This window comes from Perca flavescens, chromosome 22, assembly GCF_004354835.1.
Source record: "Perca flavescens isolate YP-PL-M2 chromosome 22, PFLA_1.0, whole genome shotgun sequence".
Taxonomy (NCBI): Eukaryota; Metazoa; Chordata; class Actinopteri; order Perciformes; family Percidae; genus Perca; species Perca flavescens.
Genome location: NC_041352.1, coordinates 15,439,859 through 15,462,158, shown reverse-complemented (window position 1 = coordinate 15,462,158; position 22,300 = coordinate 15,439,859). Strand labels below are relative to the sequence as shown.

Below are 22,300 nucleotides of genomic sequence, written 5' to 3'. Positions count from 1 at the left end.
CACCCAGCATGTCCTAATTTATGTTCTGTATGTTTTATTGGTGCTGTATGAGGTCAACATTAGTCTATTTTTGTGCAATGTCATTTTCAGCAAAGCACGGCCGCCTAGTTCAGGGTCATGGAGGAGGAGTAGCCTACTCCTCAGCATGACCCTGAACCAGTCCAGTCCAGTCCCATGGTACAGGAATGTAACAGAAATATGATCATTAGACATTTCATTAAAACTAAATATAAAAAGTAGTTCATTCTGACATTAAAACAGCTTTTTGGGGGGTTGTGATAATTAGTCCCCTCCATTTGTCACTGCATCTCTAAACACGCAAAGGGAGACTCCTGACGACTCACGTAGGCTACACGCGCGCCTCCCGTGTGACTGCAAAATCAAGGTGTAAAAAAAAGCCCAACTCGTGTTACCGGCAGTCACACAACCACAGAGCATTGGTGAAAATGTAGAAAGTGAGTGGTTCATCTGCGAGCTTACCACATTCACATTCGCCTGTGCGCAATAGCACCGAGCGCTCCTCCTGCTGCTCGCCTCGCAGTGCTGGACGCGATGACCGGATAACTTTTAACTCTCCAGTTACGGATGATGCTTTTATCCTCGATGGCATCTGATGAATTCTTCTCTGGGAAACCGTAACAGGTAATTCTGTTTACTTATTCCGCCTCCTTGGTTTAAAAATCATAATAAAAAAATACCACAGCATCATTTCACACCCGTTCGAAGTTTGCATGTTTCTGTTCCAGTGTTTGTGTAGGCCTAAATTAAATTCTTATGCTTCCGTTTGCTAATTGTTCCATTGTGCGTGTGCTCTGATAGTTGATCGTGTGGGGAAGCAGGATTGTGGAGCCTGAAAAGATGCTCCATTACGGGATTTAATTGCATTTTACATTAAGGTTTGACTTGGCAGCCAGTTTAAATTTGGAAGGGAAAATACCCCAAATAAATGGTCTTTTGCTGCATAACCCTTAACTGATATGCTCCTAATTTATCGTTAAAATTGATTAAATATAACTACGTTGCTTTATGTCTTCCTATATGCAGTTAAATACAGTAACACACCCTTACAACCTCCCTAATTGCGTTAGAGCAATCGACAATATGAGCATTATGTGTGCATTTGAGGGTACGATGATTGGAGGAGGTCAGAGCTCTGCATATTGACATGAGGGGGAACTAAAGAGTAAAGAGGGAAATCAGTTGTAGGAAAATCAGCCCCATATCTACAATATAGAAACAAACCATTCACTGGAGCACTATGCAGCCCTGTTTCACATAACCAGTGTCCTCAGATAAAAAATTAAAATGCCTGTGTATGTAGTTTCATGATTTGCATTCCTCGTGACCTATCACACCTGATTATATGATAAACTCACTTCCATTAGGAGACTTCAAGGTGATTGGTATTGGTGGCTGTTTTTTCTTTTGCTTCTTCTAGATTCTCTTGAGGACAATCATGTGATAGTGGTGCCACTGAGGCACTGAGTGGGATTATAGACCAGGAAAAATCTTTAAAAGCCTCCTGGGTTTGAACCAGATCTAAAAATGATCCTAGTTTGTCGTGTCATTCTCCATATTTTGGTCTAAGAAAGGGAGAGGAGGGGGGGAGCTGGATAAGATTGATCACTTTTTTTTTAACATGTAGACACAGGTGTGAGCACTACAACAGCAGCGCTGTTATCTGGATTCAGGCCAGATAGGGAGGATTGGGAATAAGTGAGAGGAAGGATTGAGTGCGAGGAGCAGAGCCTGGGACCAGAGCCAACCTCTCAGGGTGGCATCACAGACTTCTTACCCCTCCCTGATGAGCTAACCTCACTGACACTGCTCAAAGGCACACTGCCAGCCGCTCATTAAAGTTACCATCTCTGCTTTGGAGTTTCTGTTTAGGAAGGAAGGGAGAGGCTGACTGGAACAATCAAAAATGCATTATACTGTTACTGAAGTTTGCTGTTGAGATCATGAATTTTTTCTGCATCGTTATGGATTTGATTATATGTATAGGAACCAGTAGCTTAAGGAGGCAACAATATGTGCTTCTATGTTTCATGAAGCAAATAAAACACTTATGTATGGAGTTATATTCCTATCTTTATTCAAGAGTGCATTGTTTCAACTTACTTATACCAGTGCCAGTGTATACAGCAATAAACATTACTGCAGGGATGCTTTTACACTGTTTTATTTATCAGTTAATCTGACTACTGTTCCTAGGAACCAACTAGGGATGTTTCCCACAAGGCTTCTGACCTGAAACCATGCTGCTACCATCATCTGATGGCTAATATGCTAGACTTTCATTTGACTAATGAGATGTGAGAAATGTTAAGTCTGTGAATCCAAAAGAGAGGAAGTTATGTGATGAATGGGTAAACACCAAACTATGCTCTTTTCCTTTGGTAGGTCTTCCAAACATCTCACCTCCCATGTCACCGTGGCGTCTCCATGGCGATGTTCAGCAGTGCAGAGCAGGTCTGGAACGAATCAGACAGACTCGGATGGGACTCAGAGAGGAATGAGAGTTCAGAGGAATCAGGGCAGGACGAGCGTAACTACTACGCCATGCTGTACTCCCTGCTCATCCTGGGCATCGTGTTTGGAAATGTGCTGGTGTGTCTGGCTGTTCTGAGGGAGCGTTCCCTCCAGACGACCACCAACTATCTGGTGGTCAGCCTGGCTGTTGCCGACCTGCTCGTGGCCTCGTTGGTCATGCCCTGGGCTGTGTACCTGGAGGTGAGGAGTTCAGGGTGTCTGTATTTACTAAATGTTATTACTTGTAGCTAATTATTTCAAAAGTTGATCCAAAAGCTACTTTTAGGTAACTATTTCAACTGTTTACTTTCAGGCAATGGTGGAAGAAGCATTTAAATCTTTTACCTCAGTAAAAGTAGCAATTTAAAAAAATACCCTCTAACAAGTAAAAGTCCTGCATTCAAAATTTTAAGTACAAAAGTATTAACACCAAAATGTACTCAAAGTACCAAAAGTAAAAGTACTCATTACAGAGAATTACCCATTTCTGAATAATGTATATTACTGGACTACTGGATTACTTCATATACTTCCTATAATAATACCTCGCAATTTATCTTTATTTTTTATTAATCTAAATCTTCAAAGGCACTAAAGTTGATAAATAAATGTAGTGTAATAAAAAGTTAAATACCTCCAAAAATTACCTCAAAATTGTAGTTTTAACTTCTATGCTGCTTGCTTACTAGTTTCCCTGCAATCTCTTTTGCAAAACATGGCCTTAAGGTATTACAGTTATCTCAGGTTTAAAGGAGGAGAGTAATGTGCAGTCAGCATATTGTCTAGTAGTTTACTGGTTATTGTGACAATACATTTACTAAATGACCAATTTGTAATCCTAATTGGATGTATTTTCTTCCCTAAACACAAATATGTGGATACGTTTATTTTAATCAAATCATGAATTATTATTTTTTTAATTGGCTGAGCTACCCCATAATCTTTCCACCCACCATCCCAGCAACAATGCTGTAGAAGTACCACTTGTGCTGCAAGTACCCCTGGTTGGGAATCATCTCTAGAGCTCTGAATGGAAAGAAGGGTAAGGAAGTAGAGAGGAGGCACGGAGGGTGTGGAAGAGATTGAAATACAGATGCTTGGCAGTGAGCTGACGCGAAGAGAGGACAGAAAGTTGGGTGGGGGACAAAGTGGACCTTTGCAACAGGAAAATGGAGCTGCAGTCAGAGATAAAAATTATGAGGGTCATTTGGAGCTTATTACAAAGTGAAAGCTGTGTGGTTTATAATAGTGCTTCACCATTCCTTTAGATTATACATAATTGCTGGAGGACATATTGAGTATTAATAAATAATGACTTCATCTGCTTTGGGTAATTGGCTGAGCAGCAAATTACGTATAGGCAACTGCAAACCTGTGAATTTCATTTTTATCAAAACTTTTGAAGCAAACTGATATTTGTTTGCTGTTAATTTTTATTTACACTTTACAAATTATTTACTAATGCTTATTGTTCATTTTCTCAGCCTCCATCCTTGTGGTGCTGTTCAGTAAATCCATTAACTGTACTGGCGTTCATGACTCTCAGGCATCCACATTTCATCAAAGTAATACTCTGCACACTGAAAATGCACTGCAGGGGTTTCCAATTTTTGTACACAGACAGGCTTGTGTGTGTGTGTGTGTGTGTGTGTGTGTGTGTGTGTGTGTGTGTGTGTGTGTGTGTGTGTGTGTGTGTGTGTGTGTGTGTGTGTGTGTGTGTGTGTGTGTGTGTGTGTGTCTGTGTCTGTGTCTGTGTGTGGGGTGGGGGTAACCGTCAGCAGAGAACACTATTTTGCACAGCGTGCAGGAGATTGAACGACAGGTCAACCATAAAAATAAATAAATTGACACACTCAGTGAGCTGAAGCTTACAAATTAAACATGATTTTAACCCTTGTGTTGTCTTTCCGTTCGCCAAAATTGAAAATTAACTTTTTTTGTCTCTTTTTCCCAATGTTTTTTTTTTTTTTTTTTTTTTACAAATTAACAAATTCTTATGACATTATAAAACACCCAAAATTCAACCCATCAATGTCCATTTTGGGCAATTTTGTTGAAAGAAACCCATATTTCTGATTTGAAAACCGGTCAAATTCGTCATGTTGTTAGAGCATGTGTTAAATTTTTAATTTCAGATTCAAAGGAGAGACTTACAAAACCATAAGAAATAAATCATTAAAACCATAAGGAATGAATCATTAAAATATAGTATCATACAAATATAATAATTGGTGCCATATTCATTATTTTAGCAGGAATTTAAAGGTCAGTAATATCTTATATAGGGCTGGGGGAAAAACATATTAGTCAGAGGCAAAGACTTTCAACTCCCAAGACACTGCGAGCACCATCGCTCTGCGAGCTCTATAATCTGAAGGATGGGGGATTAGCTTGTTTTGACCAGAGGGTTGCTGGTTTGCTTCCGCAGATGTGTCTTGGCAGGAAAAGTGACTGAGTATCTCTCTCCCCACCCCTCAGCAGGTACCAATCATGTGCCCTTGGGCAAGCCATCTTATACCTGCATGGTACAGTTAATGTATGACTTGTACTGGAAGGATGTGGTTGTATTGGCAGCAATGACAGAGAGCTCACTTTCTATAAATCATCCTAAATGATGCTGCTTGGCCTCAGCAAATATACGGCCTGACTCGGAAACAGCTCCATTGGTAGTGTGGAGGTTACCCCTCTTTAAGGTCAAGATTTTATTCGTGGTGTTTTATTTTATGGAATGCACGTAGATCTGACAGAAAATTTAAGATTAAGTGATACAAATGTACTCCTGCGTACAAGAATAAATAAATAAATCCACATGCAGATTATTTCTTCTTGGGTCAACACTAGGGTTGGGTACCGAAACGCGGTGCCACTAGGGCACCAGTTCCAACTTAAACGGTAGTAACGAGACCGAATAAGAACGAAAATTTCAGTTCCTGACTTTTTTCTTTTTTTCAGAAGCGTCGCTGCACGGGACGCCAAGTTACCGTTAGCTAGTAGCTGGATTAAACACAATGGTTAAAATGCTGACAGTTTACGTTAAGCGGTGTAAAGTGTGACTGTATTTCCCTGTGGAGGATTCCAACACCGAGATGTAACAGTCTGACTGCAGCTGCCGTTGTCGGAAAAACCACACAGACTTGATACTCGCCAGTCTTGTGGTGCGTTTTAAGTTATTGTAAAATACCCTTTTCCCATTAAGTGCTTGTTTTTGTCGTTTACTGGTGAAATAAGTCAAGTTATTGTTATTACATTATTAATTAATCATTTTTTGACCATATGGCCTTAGCAATAAACAAGCCATTCGTTAATGTCGCCAACTGTCGTTTTGTGCTCCTTTTTTATATTTTATATTCTATACATTATAAATATATTATATATATTTTGGTTCAGGCACTGGCACCATTTTAAAAGTATCGATTTAGCACCAGTACTGGAAAAAACCCAAACAATACCCAACCCTAGTCAACACTTTGTTCCTCCACCTTTCGTCAAGAAAAATTCTAAAAGATTTGGTTTATTATCATCTACGCCTGTTTCACATAATTTCCAAAAAGGAAGTTTATTGTCACAGAATATGATATTATTTTTACTTTATAGAAAACAGTGGAAACACAAACAGATCTCTGACAGATATTCTATCTCCTGTCCCCGGGTCCTAACATTTGTTGCTCCTGCTGTGTCTTTTTACTGAGACATTTTGCACTTAACTGCTGCAAAAGTATAGATCTTATACAGTTTGTTCAAACAGTCGATACAAGGTGTATGCAGAGCCCCACTGAGTCACCATAATTTCCCCACACTGTGCACATAATGTTCAATATGTGCCCACATGTGAGCCTCAGCCTTTTTGTGTGAGGGGGTGACTGAGTACAAAAATGTACTGTGTACATGCAGTGTATATATATATTGTGTATTGGCATAATTTCTACATTTGAGAAGTCCTTACAAAATATTAAAGAGATGATAGTTGCATGCCACAAAGAGGACATTTTCCCTATGCTGTGTCCTAATTCCATACTAAAAACTCGGTGTATACAGTATATACAGTAATATACTAATTTTAATAGAATACAGTTTTTGCCGTTTCTAAGATCTTTCTGTCCATTAGGAGAAGGCACTTAAAGTATTAAAAGTAAAAGTAATCAATGCAGAAAAATACTTAGAAATCGCTGTAGATTTAGCAGCACAGTACTGTAAAAACCTACAGTACAATACCATATTTTTTCATTACAGTAAAATACTTCATTTTATGTTGCATTGTGGGTAATTTTGATGAAGCGGGAATATTTTACAGTGTATTTTAGGCTTGCTGTAACCTGGCTGTAATATGCCATGGCAATAATACAGCATTGCTGTAAAAAACGACTCCTGATGTCAGTTACTCAGACAGAACACCAACTGGCCCCAGATACTGAAGGAGAAGCCTTGCTAGCGGCGATGTTTTAAAGTTTTGGTAAGTTTGTTTTATTTTATGTATTTCATGCTAACTTTTATCATAATGTTTCATGATTATACGCTCAAGTGTAACGTTACCACAACATTGTTCTTTTTTATAGTGTGGGGTGCACTGGGCATCCTAACGTTGCAATATCCTCACACAGAGTCATTTTCTAGCTGAACTTGCAACTTTAGTGTGGATAGCAAGTGGCTAATCTCTGAACATATTGTTTTTTTTTCTCTGTACAAAATACCCTTACATTTTTTCATACTAACTTACTTGTTACAGTTAACATTACGTTAAAATTACTCTAGCTGGTACGTACGGGTTCTGCCCATTACTTTCCAGACTCCGTTAACATATTGCTCAATTTAAAAGATCTGGGTTCCCCTTTACACATATAGCTAGCTAGCTAATACTCCTATTTTATAAGGTATGATTTTGTATGACTCCTAAAGAAAGGCTTTACATTTCGGCTTGTATTTAACTTAAACAGCTATTCTGTAAACTAACTTTAAACTAAAGTGAGATGATAAAACTAGCTAACGTTACTGTTTGACATCCCAAAACAACGCCAGTCAGCATGTCCGTACGGAGCTTTTACAACTTATTATTTCATTAAATTAGAGTTCTGCTTCGTGAAACATGATGCCGATTTCATCAGAATAACTTAGTGAATTACAAATGTTGATGTATGTTTTCTTACGACTTATAAACATTCACTATCTCTTTCGGCGATCATGATTTAACATAATTTGGTTTAAACTTTAACTCCATGTAAAGTGATTAATGATGTTTCCCAGGTAACATGTTTGTCTGCTTAAAGGAACACGCCGACTTATTGGGAATTTAGCTTATTCACCGTAACCCCCAGAGTAAGACAAGTCGATACATACCCTTCTCATCTCCGTGCGTGCTGTAACGCTGTCTGACGGTTCCAGCATTAGCTTAGCCTAGCACAGATCCTGCAGTTAACTGGTTCCAACTAGCCTACTGCTCCCAATTGTGACAAAAGTAACAAAATAACGCCAACATGTTCCTATTTACATGTTGTGATTTGTATAGTCACAGCGTGTACAAAAAACAACGTAACATGAGACACAGCCGTCTTCTAACAGTAAACAAACCGGGAACTATATTCTCAGACAGGCTTGCTGCGAGCATATCACTCCACCCAAGCACTATATTATTCCGCCTGAGAATATAGTTCCCGGTTTGTTTACAGTTAGAAGACAGCTGTGTCTCATGTTACATTGTTTTTTGTACACGCTGTGATTCTATAAATCACAACATGTAAATAGGAACATGTTGGCGTTATTTTGTCACTTATTCGGAGCAGTAGGATTGCTGGAACCATTCACCTGCATGTTCTGTGCTGGCCTGATGCCGCTGGAGCCATCAGACAGCATTACAGCACGCACGGAGATGAGAAGGGTATGTATCGACTTGTCTAACTCTGGGGGTTACGGTGAATAAGCTAAATTCCCAATAAGTCGGCGTGTTCCTTTAACGTCGCAGTTTACACATTTTTATTAATACTGATTTATTAAATCTGATTTTACAGAGTCAAACATGACGCCGAATTTAACGGTAGCAGAATAACTAACTTATAAAGAAAAGGTATTTTTGTCAGGTAACAAACATCAGTACCTATCGTCTAATAACCAATAATGACATCCAAAATGAACCCACATTCATCACTATAATGTACTCATGTTTCCTGGGACACTATAACAACTCTATGCTTAATGTTGTTTTATCATGATGCAGATCACTGCAGCCTAAGCAGACATGGAGGCACATCAGATGACCAGACAGACACCCCCACCCTCATTATGATGGTAAGTAAAATACAATCCCTTTATAATGGAATCCCGTCAGTTCCTTCCATTTGTGCATCAAAAAAGTAATAATATACAGTATGTGTATGATTTCAGATTAAAATACTGTAGGTAACAGTTTTTTTATTATTATTTTCAGGTGGATCTATTGAGGGAATTGTCATCATGAGTGCTGGACAGCAGTGAAACCTTTGCAGCTGCCTGCTGCTGCTCTTTGTGGAAACATGTTGAAGGATATCAACACTATCACATTTGACTGAAAGTTGCTGCAGCTCTCTGGGCTGAACTTGCAGGAAAAATGTAAATGTTATCAAGGACAGGAAAATGTTGAAAATTAAAAAAATGTTTAAATAAAATTATTTTTTAAATTAAGAACATTGTTTGGATTGCCTTTTGATTTGTATTTGTTATTCTGAAGTATACCTTATTAGTAGTACAATATTAGTAGCTGGAGATTATTATATAATATTATTTATAATAGTAATAATCAATAATATAGTAATAATTAACAGTAATATATCAATATTAATAAAACTGCATATTACAGTACAATACCATCAAATTACAAAATACCATAAAAATACATTAAAATACTGTTTTGTACTTTTACAGTATTGTTTTTATATACTGTAAATTGCAGTTACAGTAGTTTGCTGTAAAATCGATTTACAGTAACTTGCTGGCAACTGTGCTGCCTGTAATTTACTGTAAATATACAAGGAAATCGTTTAGAGTGTAATACATTTTACAAACTGGAAACAATCAAAACAATTATGTGTTTAACCATCCATTTGTAAAGTTACTAGTTACTAAAGCTATCAGATTAATAGTGGAGTAAAAAGTACAATATTTCCCTCTGAAATGAAGTGGAGTAGAAGTAGAAAGTGGCATGAAAAGTAAAAGTACAAGTACCTCAAATTTGTACAAGTACAGTACTTGAGTAAATGTACATAGTTACATTCCACCACTGGCAATTGTATTTAATAACACCCTCCCTGCCTATTCAACATCCTTATATTTTAAACTCAATACCCCTAGTTTGTGGAAAACATTATGCAACTGTTTCACAGCCTGAGTTGTTTGCTTTCTATTTACCTCTTCATACTGTACTGTACTGTACTGTACTCTGTGTGTGTGTGTTTGTGTGTGTGTGTGTGTGTGTGTGTGTGTGTGTGTGTGTGTGTGTGTGTGTGTGTGTGTGTTTCTGCGCCCGTGCGTATTCCCATCTTTGCCCGCTGCCTCTCTGTGTGGGTAGGCATATATTAATTTCATGGACACAAAAGATTCAGCAACCAGGCAATGGAGTTTGGATCCCATTTATCTTTGTCAGACAGGTAATCGAGGCATTATGGAGCGGATAAGTGAAAGGGAAAGCCTGTTGGTCAATGTCATGTCAATGATAATTAGATTTAACAACATTATGAATTGTGTCTATCATGACGCATCATCACAGGCCATTTTCACATTTACCCTTTGCAGCTAGTGTCACAAACAAGTGACTTAAACATATTTAATTCATGCATAAATTAGCCTAATTAATGCCCCTATTATCATAACTGCTTAAATTCAACATATCAAGGTGAATATGGTAGTATTTTTGGCAGCTTATTTTTCTTTATCCTTCTTTTTAATGTAGTCCAAACTATCTTCATGCCTTTCCTTCTTCCTTGCCTTTCTTTTACATGTGCAAGTGTCTGTGTTCATGTGTGCACTCAATAGGTGTGTCACACTTCACGGTGAAGAAGGGAAAGAGAAACGTGTGCGTTGATAATCTGCCTGTCTGTCCTGTGCAGGTGGTCGGCGGCGCTTGGCTTTTCAGCCGGCTCTCCTGTAACGTCTTTGTCACGCTAGATGTGATGATGTGCACCGCCAGTATCCTCAACCTGTGTGCTATCAGCATTGACAGGTGAGTGTGTGCGTGTGTGTGTACCTTCTTCAGTCACTGTGTGTATGACTACAGAAATTTGCCGTGACACCTCCAGTATGGATGTCATCCATGATGGACCATGTGTGATTTCCATGTTTTAAATTCTCGTTCTTTTCTTCACCTCACGTCATAGATATTTCACAACTTCCTGGAGAAAGACAATATTTTACCATATTAATTTCCTCTTAAAAAATGTGTGTCAGCGTGTACATCTGTGAGCATCAGTGCGGGACAGAATGAGAGACAGTGAGGAAGAGACAGAAATTAGGAGATTTTATGTACATGTATGTGTGGTTTTTATTTGATCTTCCAGGTTCAGTCCCTGGTCTGTTTATGTCTAATAGCTGTACATTTGTTTGCATTACTGTAGAAGAAACTGTGCCGTGCATCAGTTGAACCTTTAATGTAGATGTGCATCTTCTATTTAAATTATTTATTTGCTTAGTTTTCTTCTTGTGTCACAGTTAATATTTAAATGCTCTCTACGGTCTTTGAACTTAAAACCTTCAGGCATCAAGAGTCCAACTACATAGTATGAATAAAGTACTACATAAGGACTGAAGGTGTCGTGGGAATGTATTTGTACAGTTAGTAAGTAAGACCTTCCAATGTGTGCTTTCATAGTGTCGTCAGTTACAAAGCTGGGTTACCAACCAAGACCTCTTATGCATGATAACAGGTGATCCTGCATTATTATTTAATTATGTGCCTAGGTCTCGTAGAGTGTCAACATCTAGTTTAACCACCTAACCATTCAAGTGACAATGTGAAAACAATGCGGCAATATGTGTAAGGTGTTGCTCGTAGTGATGAACCTACAGAGGATTCTCATGTGACCCTGCAGTGCCCCTCGGCTTCACAGAGCTTTATAGTTTCAGCTCATTTAAACTTTACTGTTTTGGTTCACACTCATTTCCTCTCATAGTGTTGTTTTCAGCCGCAGCAGGCAGCTGTTTTCAGTGAAATAGCTCTAACAACTCATTGTAAACTACCTGCCCAGCACAAAAACAGCAGACAGACACAGTTAGAGACTAGCTGGTGAGCACAGCAGAGTATTTAGCAGCTAAAGAGACAGATATGTCCCTCAGGAGTTCGTAGAGACCAAAAACGGAGCTAAAAGAAAGTGTTTATTGGACTTTTATTCACAACACGACTCCAAATGAATGATTGTTGTTTTGCAACTGCTGAATTTGTAAAAAGGCAACTGTTTGTTCGCCATACCAATTTAACAAGTGATGACAAGTCAGTTTCTGTTGACTCCAATTGGCCGACGGTTTAGATTGCCACAAATTAATTAATACACAAAAAACTTCAGTCAGGGCAATGGGAACTTAGAGGCAACATGATCCAGGGCCCCCTAACAGGTTACCAAATCACTTTTCCCCATAGTTTGTATCTCTCATTGCACATGGTTACATGCCTGCTGGTACATACACTATGTTTGTACGTACAATGCACACTTTCATTCTGAGGGATCAAGATATGTGGAGACCCACGGTTCTCTGTGATTGATGTGTCAACAACACCACTGCAGCATCACACGCTTTGTGAGGTGCTAAATTAAAGAGAAACACCAAGGGCATTCTGTGTCATTGATAGTGTTCAACACACCCACTCAACCTTTGTGACAGTATTGTTTATTAATAAGTTTATAGCAATTGTTGCTATGATAGCAGGAAAGATTTATTGCCTGTCAAAAGGAAGGGTCAAACCAGGCTATTCGGAAGCAGCATAAAAATACAACAGAAAGGAAGTTCTTGCATTAAACTTCATGGTGAAGGTATTGTGAGTAGGCCTACTTAGGTACCTACTAGGTAATGGTTTCAGGGGCTTCTCAGAGCAGTAGCTGTTTTAATCCTCAATTAAATGTGTAACTTAAAACAGCACTTGATCAATAAATCATGTACATTATTTTCAACCTACTCCATTTGTTAATATCTGCTTTTATTCAACCAGACAGCATCATGGCATGCATTTTGCCCAGAGAAAAAGCAGTGTCATTATTCTGATGAGGATAAACAATCATGGAAGTTATCTGGCTTTAAACTACATAACATCACATCCGTTTTGGGTCGGGGTCCAGCATAATTGTTGCCTCATGTGAGCCTAGTTTTCCCGTGCTCATGGCGTATAGTGTGCTGATTAACTCTTAAATCAAAGCTCCACTTGGTTTATTGCTGAATACCCAAATATTTTCTAGATAGAAATGCCTGCTTTGCTGCTCTATTGTTGGTCTTTATATTATCTGCTTTCTCTCAGCAGTGCATTTCTTGGCATCCTTAAGATCTTTTCAGTGGCACTCTTTTTCTCACTCTAATTATTCCTTTTAACTTTACTATATCAGCACTTCTGTCTTCATCCAAATAAGATAAGATAAGATAGAACTTTATTAATCCATAACCCTAACAATAACAATAAATGTAAAGTGTATAAGGAGTTATATTCTAACACCAGTGCCTGTACGATTTAGTAAATAAGTAAGCTAAAGATATTGTGCATGAAATAAAAAAAAAGTAATATTGCACATGATATTGATATATTTTTGTTCTCAGTGTCCAATGTTTCAGCTTTCTGGCCCACCTATTCTCCTATCCCCTGTACACACATATTTTCACAGCTGGACAGACTCTAATGTGTGTGTGTCTGCAGGTACACAGCAGTGGTGATGCCCGTCTTGTACAACACCACCCATCGCTCCAGGAAGAGAGTTTTTGTGATGATTGCCACTGTGTGGGTCCTGGCCTTCACTGTCTCCTGTCCGCTGCTGTTTGGTTTCAACACCACAGGTCAGGTCAACAACATTATGACTCCTATCTGCCTGTCTGGATGGATCGTAGAATCAGGTTATGCAGGATACGAAATAGAAGGCACCGTGTTAATGTGAAATTGAGTGCCAAAATTCAGTCTACTTGCCGTGTAGGGTCAGCAGTGGGACATGACATGCAATCTAAAATGGGATTTAAAGGTGCATTCCACCACTTTAGCATGCCAGTGTCAATTTACTAGTTATGGACTGTACTGCTCAGCCTGAAGAAATATTGTATAATGTTTTTGTGACTCTGTCTTGAGCTTTGTCAAGCCTGAGAACACACCACTGATGATGGGATTGAGAAGTAACATTTTTAACAGAGAGTCTGTTTGTGTTAAAAACTAGAGCTTGTTGAGCTTGAATGATATACATCATGATAACCGTTTAATAATGCTACTTTGATGTCATATTGTTCAGGCCATAATTAGGAACAGCTGAGTGGGAGAAAGCCTTGGAGTTGTAATCCAAAGTCACAGATATTGGCTGTTAACAAATCTGTGGCAAAATGGATGAAAAAGCCTATCGCTAAATAAAATCCAAATAAATAAGATCCAAAATTATACTAATGTATCTGACTCAGCAAATTTAAAAAGAGTTATACACAATTGGTTTGCTTGTGGTATCACTTGTTAACAAAAATGTGCGATCCGCTGATCCGCCTTACGAGCTCCGTATGAGCACAAATTGATTTAGAATTTTTTTATTGATTTAAAAATGGTCCGCCAGAGTTTATGATCAGAACTGCGTCCATGGCAACACTTACCTGTGATTGACCAATTAGAATCAAGTATTCAACAAGGCTGTGTAATAAATGTATAATTTATCTGTGAGGTTTAGTGCACTGCAGGATTTGTCTTATTTTTATGTTTATTTAGAATTATATTATGTATATAGGTGGAGGGAGTAGTGCTGATAGCAACAATAAAAGAAGGCATTTTCCCAATCAAGTGAAAATGCATACATTTGTTAACTTTCAACTATTACATAGAATTCTGGTTTAATGAGGTTACTGTATGGGGAGAGATGGAGGGATTACTGAACAATAACTAACTTGCTATGCTGATGAAATCACATCTTCTACATTTGTGTGACGAAGAATGAACCACCACACAATAAAAAAGGACAGAGAACTGCGAGAGACATCACCAGGAGCTATTTCAATTTCAATAGCCAACAGCACCGATGCATGACTGCACATACACAATTAGAAACATTAGTCAGACACAATGTAAAGCTACTCACAGAGACACAGCCATTTAGTTTAGTCTACTTACAATGAATGCAAATCACTTCTGTTTGTTCATGCCACTGAGATGCAATATGCAATTCACAGCTGTGGTCAGAGCCTGTCTTTTTTTTCTTTTTTTTCAAATTTTTGCAGCACTATTTGCCCAGTTGATAGATATTTAACACTAGATATTGATTGAAAAACTGATATATACTGTATACTATTATTATTGTCATGATGTCAAATGGTTTCTTATTCTGAATTTATAGCGCAATTACTGTCAAATCAATCATGCCTCCACCTCACAATCATCGCTGTATGATTAAGTATGTATGGCGAATATGACAAGCCATCAAGATCATTTTAAAAGTGGAGAGCATCAGCACTGGGCTCCGAGGTCGGCTATAAATTACGCCTATTCTCTTTTGATATCCTGTGTGATTTTGAGCTGTTTTGCATAATTATAATTTATTTTTTACTCAGATGACCCCATGGTGTGCTCCATCTCCAACCCCGACTTTGTGATCTACTCCTCGGTGGTGTCCTTCTACCTGCCGTTTATTGTCACTCTGCTGGTCTACATCCGCATTTACGTCTTCCTCAGGATGAGGCGGAAGAGGATCACCTTCGGCCAGGCCAGCGGAAAGGTGCAGCCAGGCTCAACTCTGCCGTCTGTGGTGAGTCCATTAGCTTTGTTAGTGTTTTCACTTTTGCAGAATTATGCTACTTTGAATAATGGCAGACATAATGGTTTATTATCGTTTATTTATGACTTACAAACATTTTTAACTGAAAACTTATATGATTGCATTTGATGTGATATTTGATGTGATATGATATTCATGATGCAGACTTGATGTTTTATTATCATTTATTTAACTTGTTAACATTAGTAAAGGATTTATTAACCATTTATACAGTCATTAGTTAAAACTTATTAACCCTTTATAAAGGGTGTCTTATTAGAATGTGGCATCGGAATTATACAGAGAAAAATACTATTATCCACCATTATAAAACCCTTTAGATCTGATTGTATAAAGTTAATTCATGGTGGTCAAGCTTAGAATAATGCTGCTGTTTGTTTAGCTCCCAATAAACTGACTCTTTGTAGATTCAAGTTTTTCTCTGCAGCTTTATATTTCTCATGTAAATGCAGGCTCTCTCCCTCATTCACATTCCCCCACTTTATGTATTCCCATAATGACTTGCAAATTACAATTTACCTTTATATTAAACCTTTTCTGTTAGACCTCTCTAGCAAAACCTCCCCCAGAGCCTGATAACTGGCTCCATTATAGAATGAGAGAACACTTGTCTGAGAAACTTGGCAAAATTGCCAAAGTAAAAGCCGGTTTTCTCATTTGCATAATTTCCTATAAGTCATTTGCAGGTAAAAGAGTTCGGAGGAGATGTCAGAATAATCTCAGGAATATTGCTTTGCTCAAATAGGAGAAAAATGCTGTGTCATTTTGTAAAATGTAAATGTAGGCAAGTGGCCTCTCCGATGGTCAAAGATGAAATGTAGAAAAGATTTATAGTATGGTTCTTAAGCATCTGACACGACTGTCACTGTCAAAATGAAGTTGTTCTTAATTAAAATGGCTTGTAACGCTAAATATATTCAATTTAATTTAATTTAATTAACTTCTCTGTCCCTCTTATTTATCTTGGATAGATAGATAGATAGATAGATAGATAGATAGATAGATAGATAGATAGATAGATAGATAGATAGATAGATAGATAGATAGATAGATAGATAGATATATATATAAATAATATCCAAGCCCTGGAGCTGGATGAGAGGCTGAGATTGGTATAATGGCAACGTGTTTTGAAATAACACAATAGGGTAGGATATATAGGATATTGATATGAAGAAGGAGACTTGTTTCAAAAGCAACTTATCTTTATTGCTGCTGTGAGCTTTAATTGAGTCGCACAGCGTTTGGCTCAGGAGTGAAAGCAACTGAAGACATGACAGACGTGAATCGCAATTCATGTCTGCGTTGGGAGACACTGAGATGCATACTGTACAGATGAATCAATGACTTTCCAAATGAATGGCAGAGACTTTCTGTACGTGTATGTTGATGGGGTAGGGGTGTTGGGACTAGATAAGGGGGGCTCAGCATTTTTCTATCCCTCTCATCCCCTAGGAGACCTGTCTACAAGAAGAGACTCCCAAGGCAAAGCAAGACCTGTCACCTATAAGGATTAAAGTGGTGGGTGCTATTTTAAACGAGAGATCCAACACAACCGTGAGATTCTTGAATAGAATTTTTTTCAGTGCTTTAATTTAGCTGAATGCAGCACAGCCTAATGCCTGACTAACTCTCATATTGACTGTGTTGGCGTATTGTGACATGGTGGCACACAAGGGGGTTCTGTTTTTAGCTTTTCATGGGAGTCTGTCAGCGTGTATGTTCATGCACACTTGAGTTATTTTTGTTCCGCTGTGTGGTCACAGCCCAGGGGTCTGAGAAGGAGCTGAAAATTGTGATTCTGAAGCGTGTCTATCGTCACCTGGTCACTTGTCAGCTGAACAAAGTCTGTGGGTGATGCACTGCACTGCAAAAAAAACAAAAAACTACAGCACCTGCATAATCCACAGACAGCTCAAAGGCCGAGGGAATGACAACCTATAATTTTCCCCTAAAGGAAAATGTGTAAAGAGATGAGTGTGTTAGTAAGAGAAGACTGACAATTAACGTTTCTGGCTATACTAGAAATATACATTACACACTACTAGTTAATGATGCTTGTTATTGCTCCAAGGGGGAAAAGCTCATTGGAGCTGTAGTTGCTGAATTTGCAACGTTTTAGAAAGTAGAAGTAATTGCTGATACAAGGCTATAAAAAATAATATTGTATTTACAGGTAGTTACCAGATATTGCAGTCGCACCGATATATGCTGAATGCCAACTCTGCATCTGTGATTTAAAAACTTGGAGAAGAGGTGCAGTGGGGGCTTTTCCACCTTTTTCAGTCTGTCTGAACTGCACTTCTGAGATGTATTGGCCATAATGTCCAACTTTCTGAATCATACTCCCCACTGTGTTGGCTCACTGGAGTAGCACTCAGCTTCTAATATTTTCCACATGAGGTCAAGGCAAGATAAGAGGACAGTAATCTTTCAATAGAAAGAGAAGAAGATAAGAAGGAAGGCAGAGCAATGAACTGTGATATCTTTAAATTGAAACATTAAAGCTGCAATATAGATATATATATTTTTTTGCAATTGGAGACAGCAGAACTAGCTGAAAACACTACATTGCATCACCAAATTAAGTCATTAGTAAACACTTAGCTATTTACATATTGAGCAGACACTGAGCAGCATTTAGACTTGTGTTTCTTGGCACCTGACAAAGGTCCAATATTCAGTCCTTTTAGCTCTGTTTTGGTCTTCTACAACTCCCAAGGAAAATATCCAGCACTTCAGACAGCTAAATGCTCCACTACGTTCCCCAGATAGCTGCTAACTCTGCCTGCCATTTGGTGCTTGGCAGGTAGCGTACTAGGTGAGAATGAACCAAAACATTACAGCTGCAGGCCAAAAAACCAAAACAATGACCTGAAAGAGCTGAGGGGAACTACAGAGTTGGGTTGGTCCCTACAACCAACAACGTTGATATAACATATTGTCATTTGATCTATTGTTTATATAAAAATATGAATTAGTGCAGCTTTAATGACATAGCCTATAATAAAACTAATATGATTACATGTGTGCTGATCTCGTTGTTGTGTGTCATTTGCCCCGACAACAGAGTGTAGAGCCTTCAGGTCCCTCCAAGCCCAACCTGTTGTCAGGTTGCCTGTGGCGCAAACGCCCAAAGACGGGACCTGTGGAGAACTCTGTGGTGCCCCCAGTGGACATGCAGAACTGCTGCAGCATCAGCCACGCCTCTTGCGGCCGCACCGAGCTGGATCTGGAGCAGGAGCGAGGGAAGGAGGAGGCGGAAGAGAACAACCAGAGTGAACGGCCTCCTGTCAGGATGAGCTGCGAGGTGAAGGATCTGTCAAATGGACGAACACACACGTCACTGCAGTCGATGGCTCTTTCTCACATTAACAGCTCACGATTCAGGAGCATGCACGCACGGGAGAAAAAGGCCACTCAGATGCTGGCCATTGTGCTTGGTGAGTGGAAATTGTCTTAAGTGGCTGAGGAAGGAAAATGTTAATGTCATGGTAGCAATTAACACAAGCAATTTTATAGATAGTTGTTTATTCTGTTTCAACTCCTTTGACATTTTCCTGTTTGCCATATGTACCCGGTCACCTGGCGATGGTAACACGGTAAAACCAGCACATTTTCCTACTCCGTGTGCATTTGCGGCCTATTTTGCAGAGCCACAATAAATCAAGTTGAAATGTCAAAAATGTCTGGCTGGCTTTGGGTTCACAGTGTGTGTCCAGACACACGCTGCAGCTCCTGACACAACTTCCACACGCTTCAATTATCAGCCAGGTTGCTATAAGCCCGTTCAAGTTAGCTCTGGCACAGCATAGATCTCGCTGGCAAAAATTTAATCAGAGGTGTCTCATTACGTTACACTGGTGTCTGTGAAAAAAAACTGTGGCACACATCTCAGTCCCGCCCACTTCCCACCTGCTTTTCACCCAACCGACTAGTGCTTCTGATGTTATGACCCCAATTATAGTGCTTGACTTTAAAGAGTGTTTAGTATGCTGCTGCATTTATAGTTGTTTATACATAATAAACTATGTCCTGTTGGCTGCTGTTGGGCATATTAAGTGATTTCAAGACTTGACTATGACTACCACATAAAGGTTAATTGGGAACCAAAAGTGTTTTAATTGACCCCTTGCTAAGCCTGTCAAGCGTTTCATTCTGGCACACAGGCAGTTTTCAACAAGCAGCAGATTTACCACTTGAAATTTGTAGTAATTTTTGAAGCAAGGGGTCTTTTATTTTACACAAAAGTCAACAAAGGCAGGTCAACTATAGCCAGCAGCAACTGCAGAATTTGTTGGGTGAAATAACCGTCGCTAGAAGAGTTTATCAGCTGTGGTTAGATAGTGTTACCTAATTAACGAACACTAACTTCATGAGTTGGTTGAAAAAGCTGACAATTTCTTTTAGTTTTACAGTTGCATTTTAGGGAATTTTCAAGCATAACCTCAAATCCCACAAAATGATTAATGTAGTTTGCTAATGTCTAGGCCTACATTAATTATTATGCATTGTTGGCTAACTGTTAGCTTTAAAAGTAACCCACGGTTACTGTAGGTAGTAAGATAGTTAGCTCAGCATACTAACATTTTTTGTTACTCTAAACTCATTATCACCCGTAACCCCGCATAATAATTAAAGTAGTTAGCTAATGACTACATTAATTATTATTAGCTAACTTTTGAAGTAACTGATTACTACTGTTGGTAGCTAGCTTATGCAGCTTATGTTACAGCAGACAAACACACTGTTTCTTACAAATCTGCTCTTATGTTTTTTGTTTCGTCCTCTCTTCATACCTCTCTGCTCTCTGGCTGCTCCAGGGGTGTTTCTCATCTGCTGGCTGCCTTTCTTTGTGACTCACATTCTGAACACCCACTGCAGGACATGCTACGTGCCTCCTGGGCTTTACAGTGCTTTCACCTGGCTGGGTTATGTCAACAGTGCCCTCAACCCTATTATCTACACCACTTTTAACATTGAGTTCAGACGGGCCTTCATCAAGATCCTGAGCTGCTGAGGAGGACAGCGCGCCAGGAAATTCAAATGGAGATTAGGCTGTGCACTTGTGCTCCAACTCAAGCGTGGTGCATTTGGTAAATGGTGACCACAGATGTACGCTGTTCATGATCCATATAAGCAAACCTGTCCTACAGGAATTACACAGTAGCAGCATGAAAAACAACAGACGCTGTGGTATGCAATTAATACAAACAAAAGGGGATTTTCTTTCTCAACAGGGCTGGGACTCCATTTAAACAGTATTACTCCTCAAATAAGACTTCTACCTACATTTTCACATGCATACAGTCTTATTGATAGCACAAGGTGTTGGACTTTCTTGTTGAATATGTCTTGTACAGTATGAATGCTGCACTTTGGCACATTCCTTTCCAATTGATGTAAGTTTGGAAGCTCTATGGACTCAAGATGAAGCTTTGAGGCTGATAAATTGAGAGCTCCGGGCCACTTCGTCCTGAGGCCCGCTGCCACTGCACTGTGTGGATTAACTGATGTTACTCACCTCCCACACTCACTCCTTACTTCATCACCATCACTTACTCTCCAGTGCATGCACACATAAAATTTCAAGGACATTCACTTGAATTGTGCAAGAAGGATCGTATTGGTCCCTGCCAAGCCTCACATCATTTTAAAGATTGTCATATATATTGATGTGGAAACATTGTGCTTAGTGTGAATTCATTATAATTAAAAGAAATGTGAGATTTTGATGTAATGCACAGTGTTTTTTCTTTTTTAAAGGAACTGTCTGTTTATTGGCGAACCTCCCTGCTGGCGAGTTGCCTGCTGCTGTTCTGACGCGCTGATAAACGGAGGAGTTGTGTGATCCTAACAAATCCAGCAGGATTATAAACCGTGTGGTGGGCAGGTCTGTCATAGACACAACATTTACTGCAGTGCGTTGTAAATAAAAGAAATGATTAAATGTTTTCCAGGCTATTTATACACAGAGTATTACAAGTGTATGCATGTATATGTCTGAATGTTGCTGATGATGGGAGACACCATGAGATACTGATGAATTAAAGTGTTTGTGAGCTTTCTGGGAGGAACACAAGAGGAATGGAGTGGAGAGGATTTTCTGAGATTTAGACACTGAAAAAAGAAGCAACATTGACACCGAAGGAGGATAAAAAAACACAATACGAGATAAAGGATGATGGGAGAGCGGAGTGGCAAGGAGTAAAGCCAAAAAGAAAATAATTTAAGTAAAAGAACAAAAATCAAAGATAACTAAGATGGGGGAAAAGGTAGATGGATCGAGGATAGCTGCACAAGGGAAAGAAGGGGTGGGGGTCAGCCTTTCTCAGCCTACAATTTAAGCTGTCTTATTTCTCTAAGAGGCATAGACACCTGCTCCCCTGACACTTTGTGTCATTGCGTCGACTCGGCCTTGTTCCACTGAGGATGCATCAGGTGTATGTGTGTGTGACTTTATTTATGGGTGTACACTGTGATGTGAGTGGAACTTCCAGTGTAGAATCATCCTAATGCTACTAACCCCTAATGTTAATTTATGTTTTCCTTCTCTAGAAAAAATCCATTTGCAACTGAAATTAATTAGTGCTGTCAAACGATTGAAATATTTAATCGCGATTAATCGCATTAATGTCATAGTTAACTCGCAATTAATCGCAAATTTTTATCTATTCTAAAGTTCCCTTGATTTCTTTTTGTCCCATTATTTTTTTCTCATTTTAATGCTCTTACCAACATGGAAAAGCGGATCGGCTTGCTTTGTGCTTTTGTTGCCTGGACATCATTCTGAGACAATAATAAAATCATCTTACTGTAAA

At 38.9% G+C, this 22,300-nt stretch overlaps 1 protein-coding gene across 1 annotated transcript; it reads left to right on the top strand.

Moving 5' to 3' along the window:
- The first annotated feature begins 245 nt into the window (after window positions 1-245).
- drd3 (dopamine receptor D3) lies at window positions 246-21,433 on the top strand. The gene is made up of 8 exons (XM_028569242.1): window positions 246-642; window positions 2,404-2,733; window positions 10,602-10,714; window positions 13,385-13,521; window positions 15,256-15,449; window positions 16,935-17,000; window positions 18,550-18,922; window positions 20,303-21,433. Exons 2-8 carry the CDS (start codon window positions 2,446-2,448, stop codon window positions 20,497-20,499), a joined length of 1,368 nt encoding a protein of 455 aa, XP_028425043.1. The 5' UTR covers window positions 246-642; window positions 2,404-2,445; the 3' UTR covers window positions 20,500-21,433.
- Window positions 21,434-22,300: the final 867 nt, after the last annotated feature.

Bases quoted from the DNA above. Each gene is read 5' to 3' on its own strand.
- drd3 (XM_028569242.1), top strand. From the start codon at position 2,446: ATGGCGATGTTCAGCAGTGCAGAGCAGGTCTGGAACGAATCAGACAGA. The intron at 2,734-10,601 runs GTGAGGAGTTCA...TGTCCTGTGCAG, and splicing joins CCTGGGCTGTGTACCTGGAG to GTGGTCGGCGGCGCTTGGCT. The intron at 17,001-18,549 runs GTGGGTGCTATT...CCCCGACAACAG, and splicing joins CACCTATAAGGATTAAAGTG to AGTGTAGAGCCTTCAGGTCC.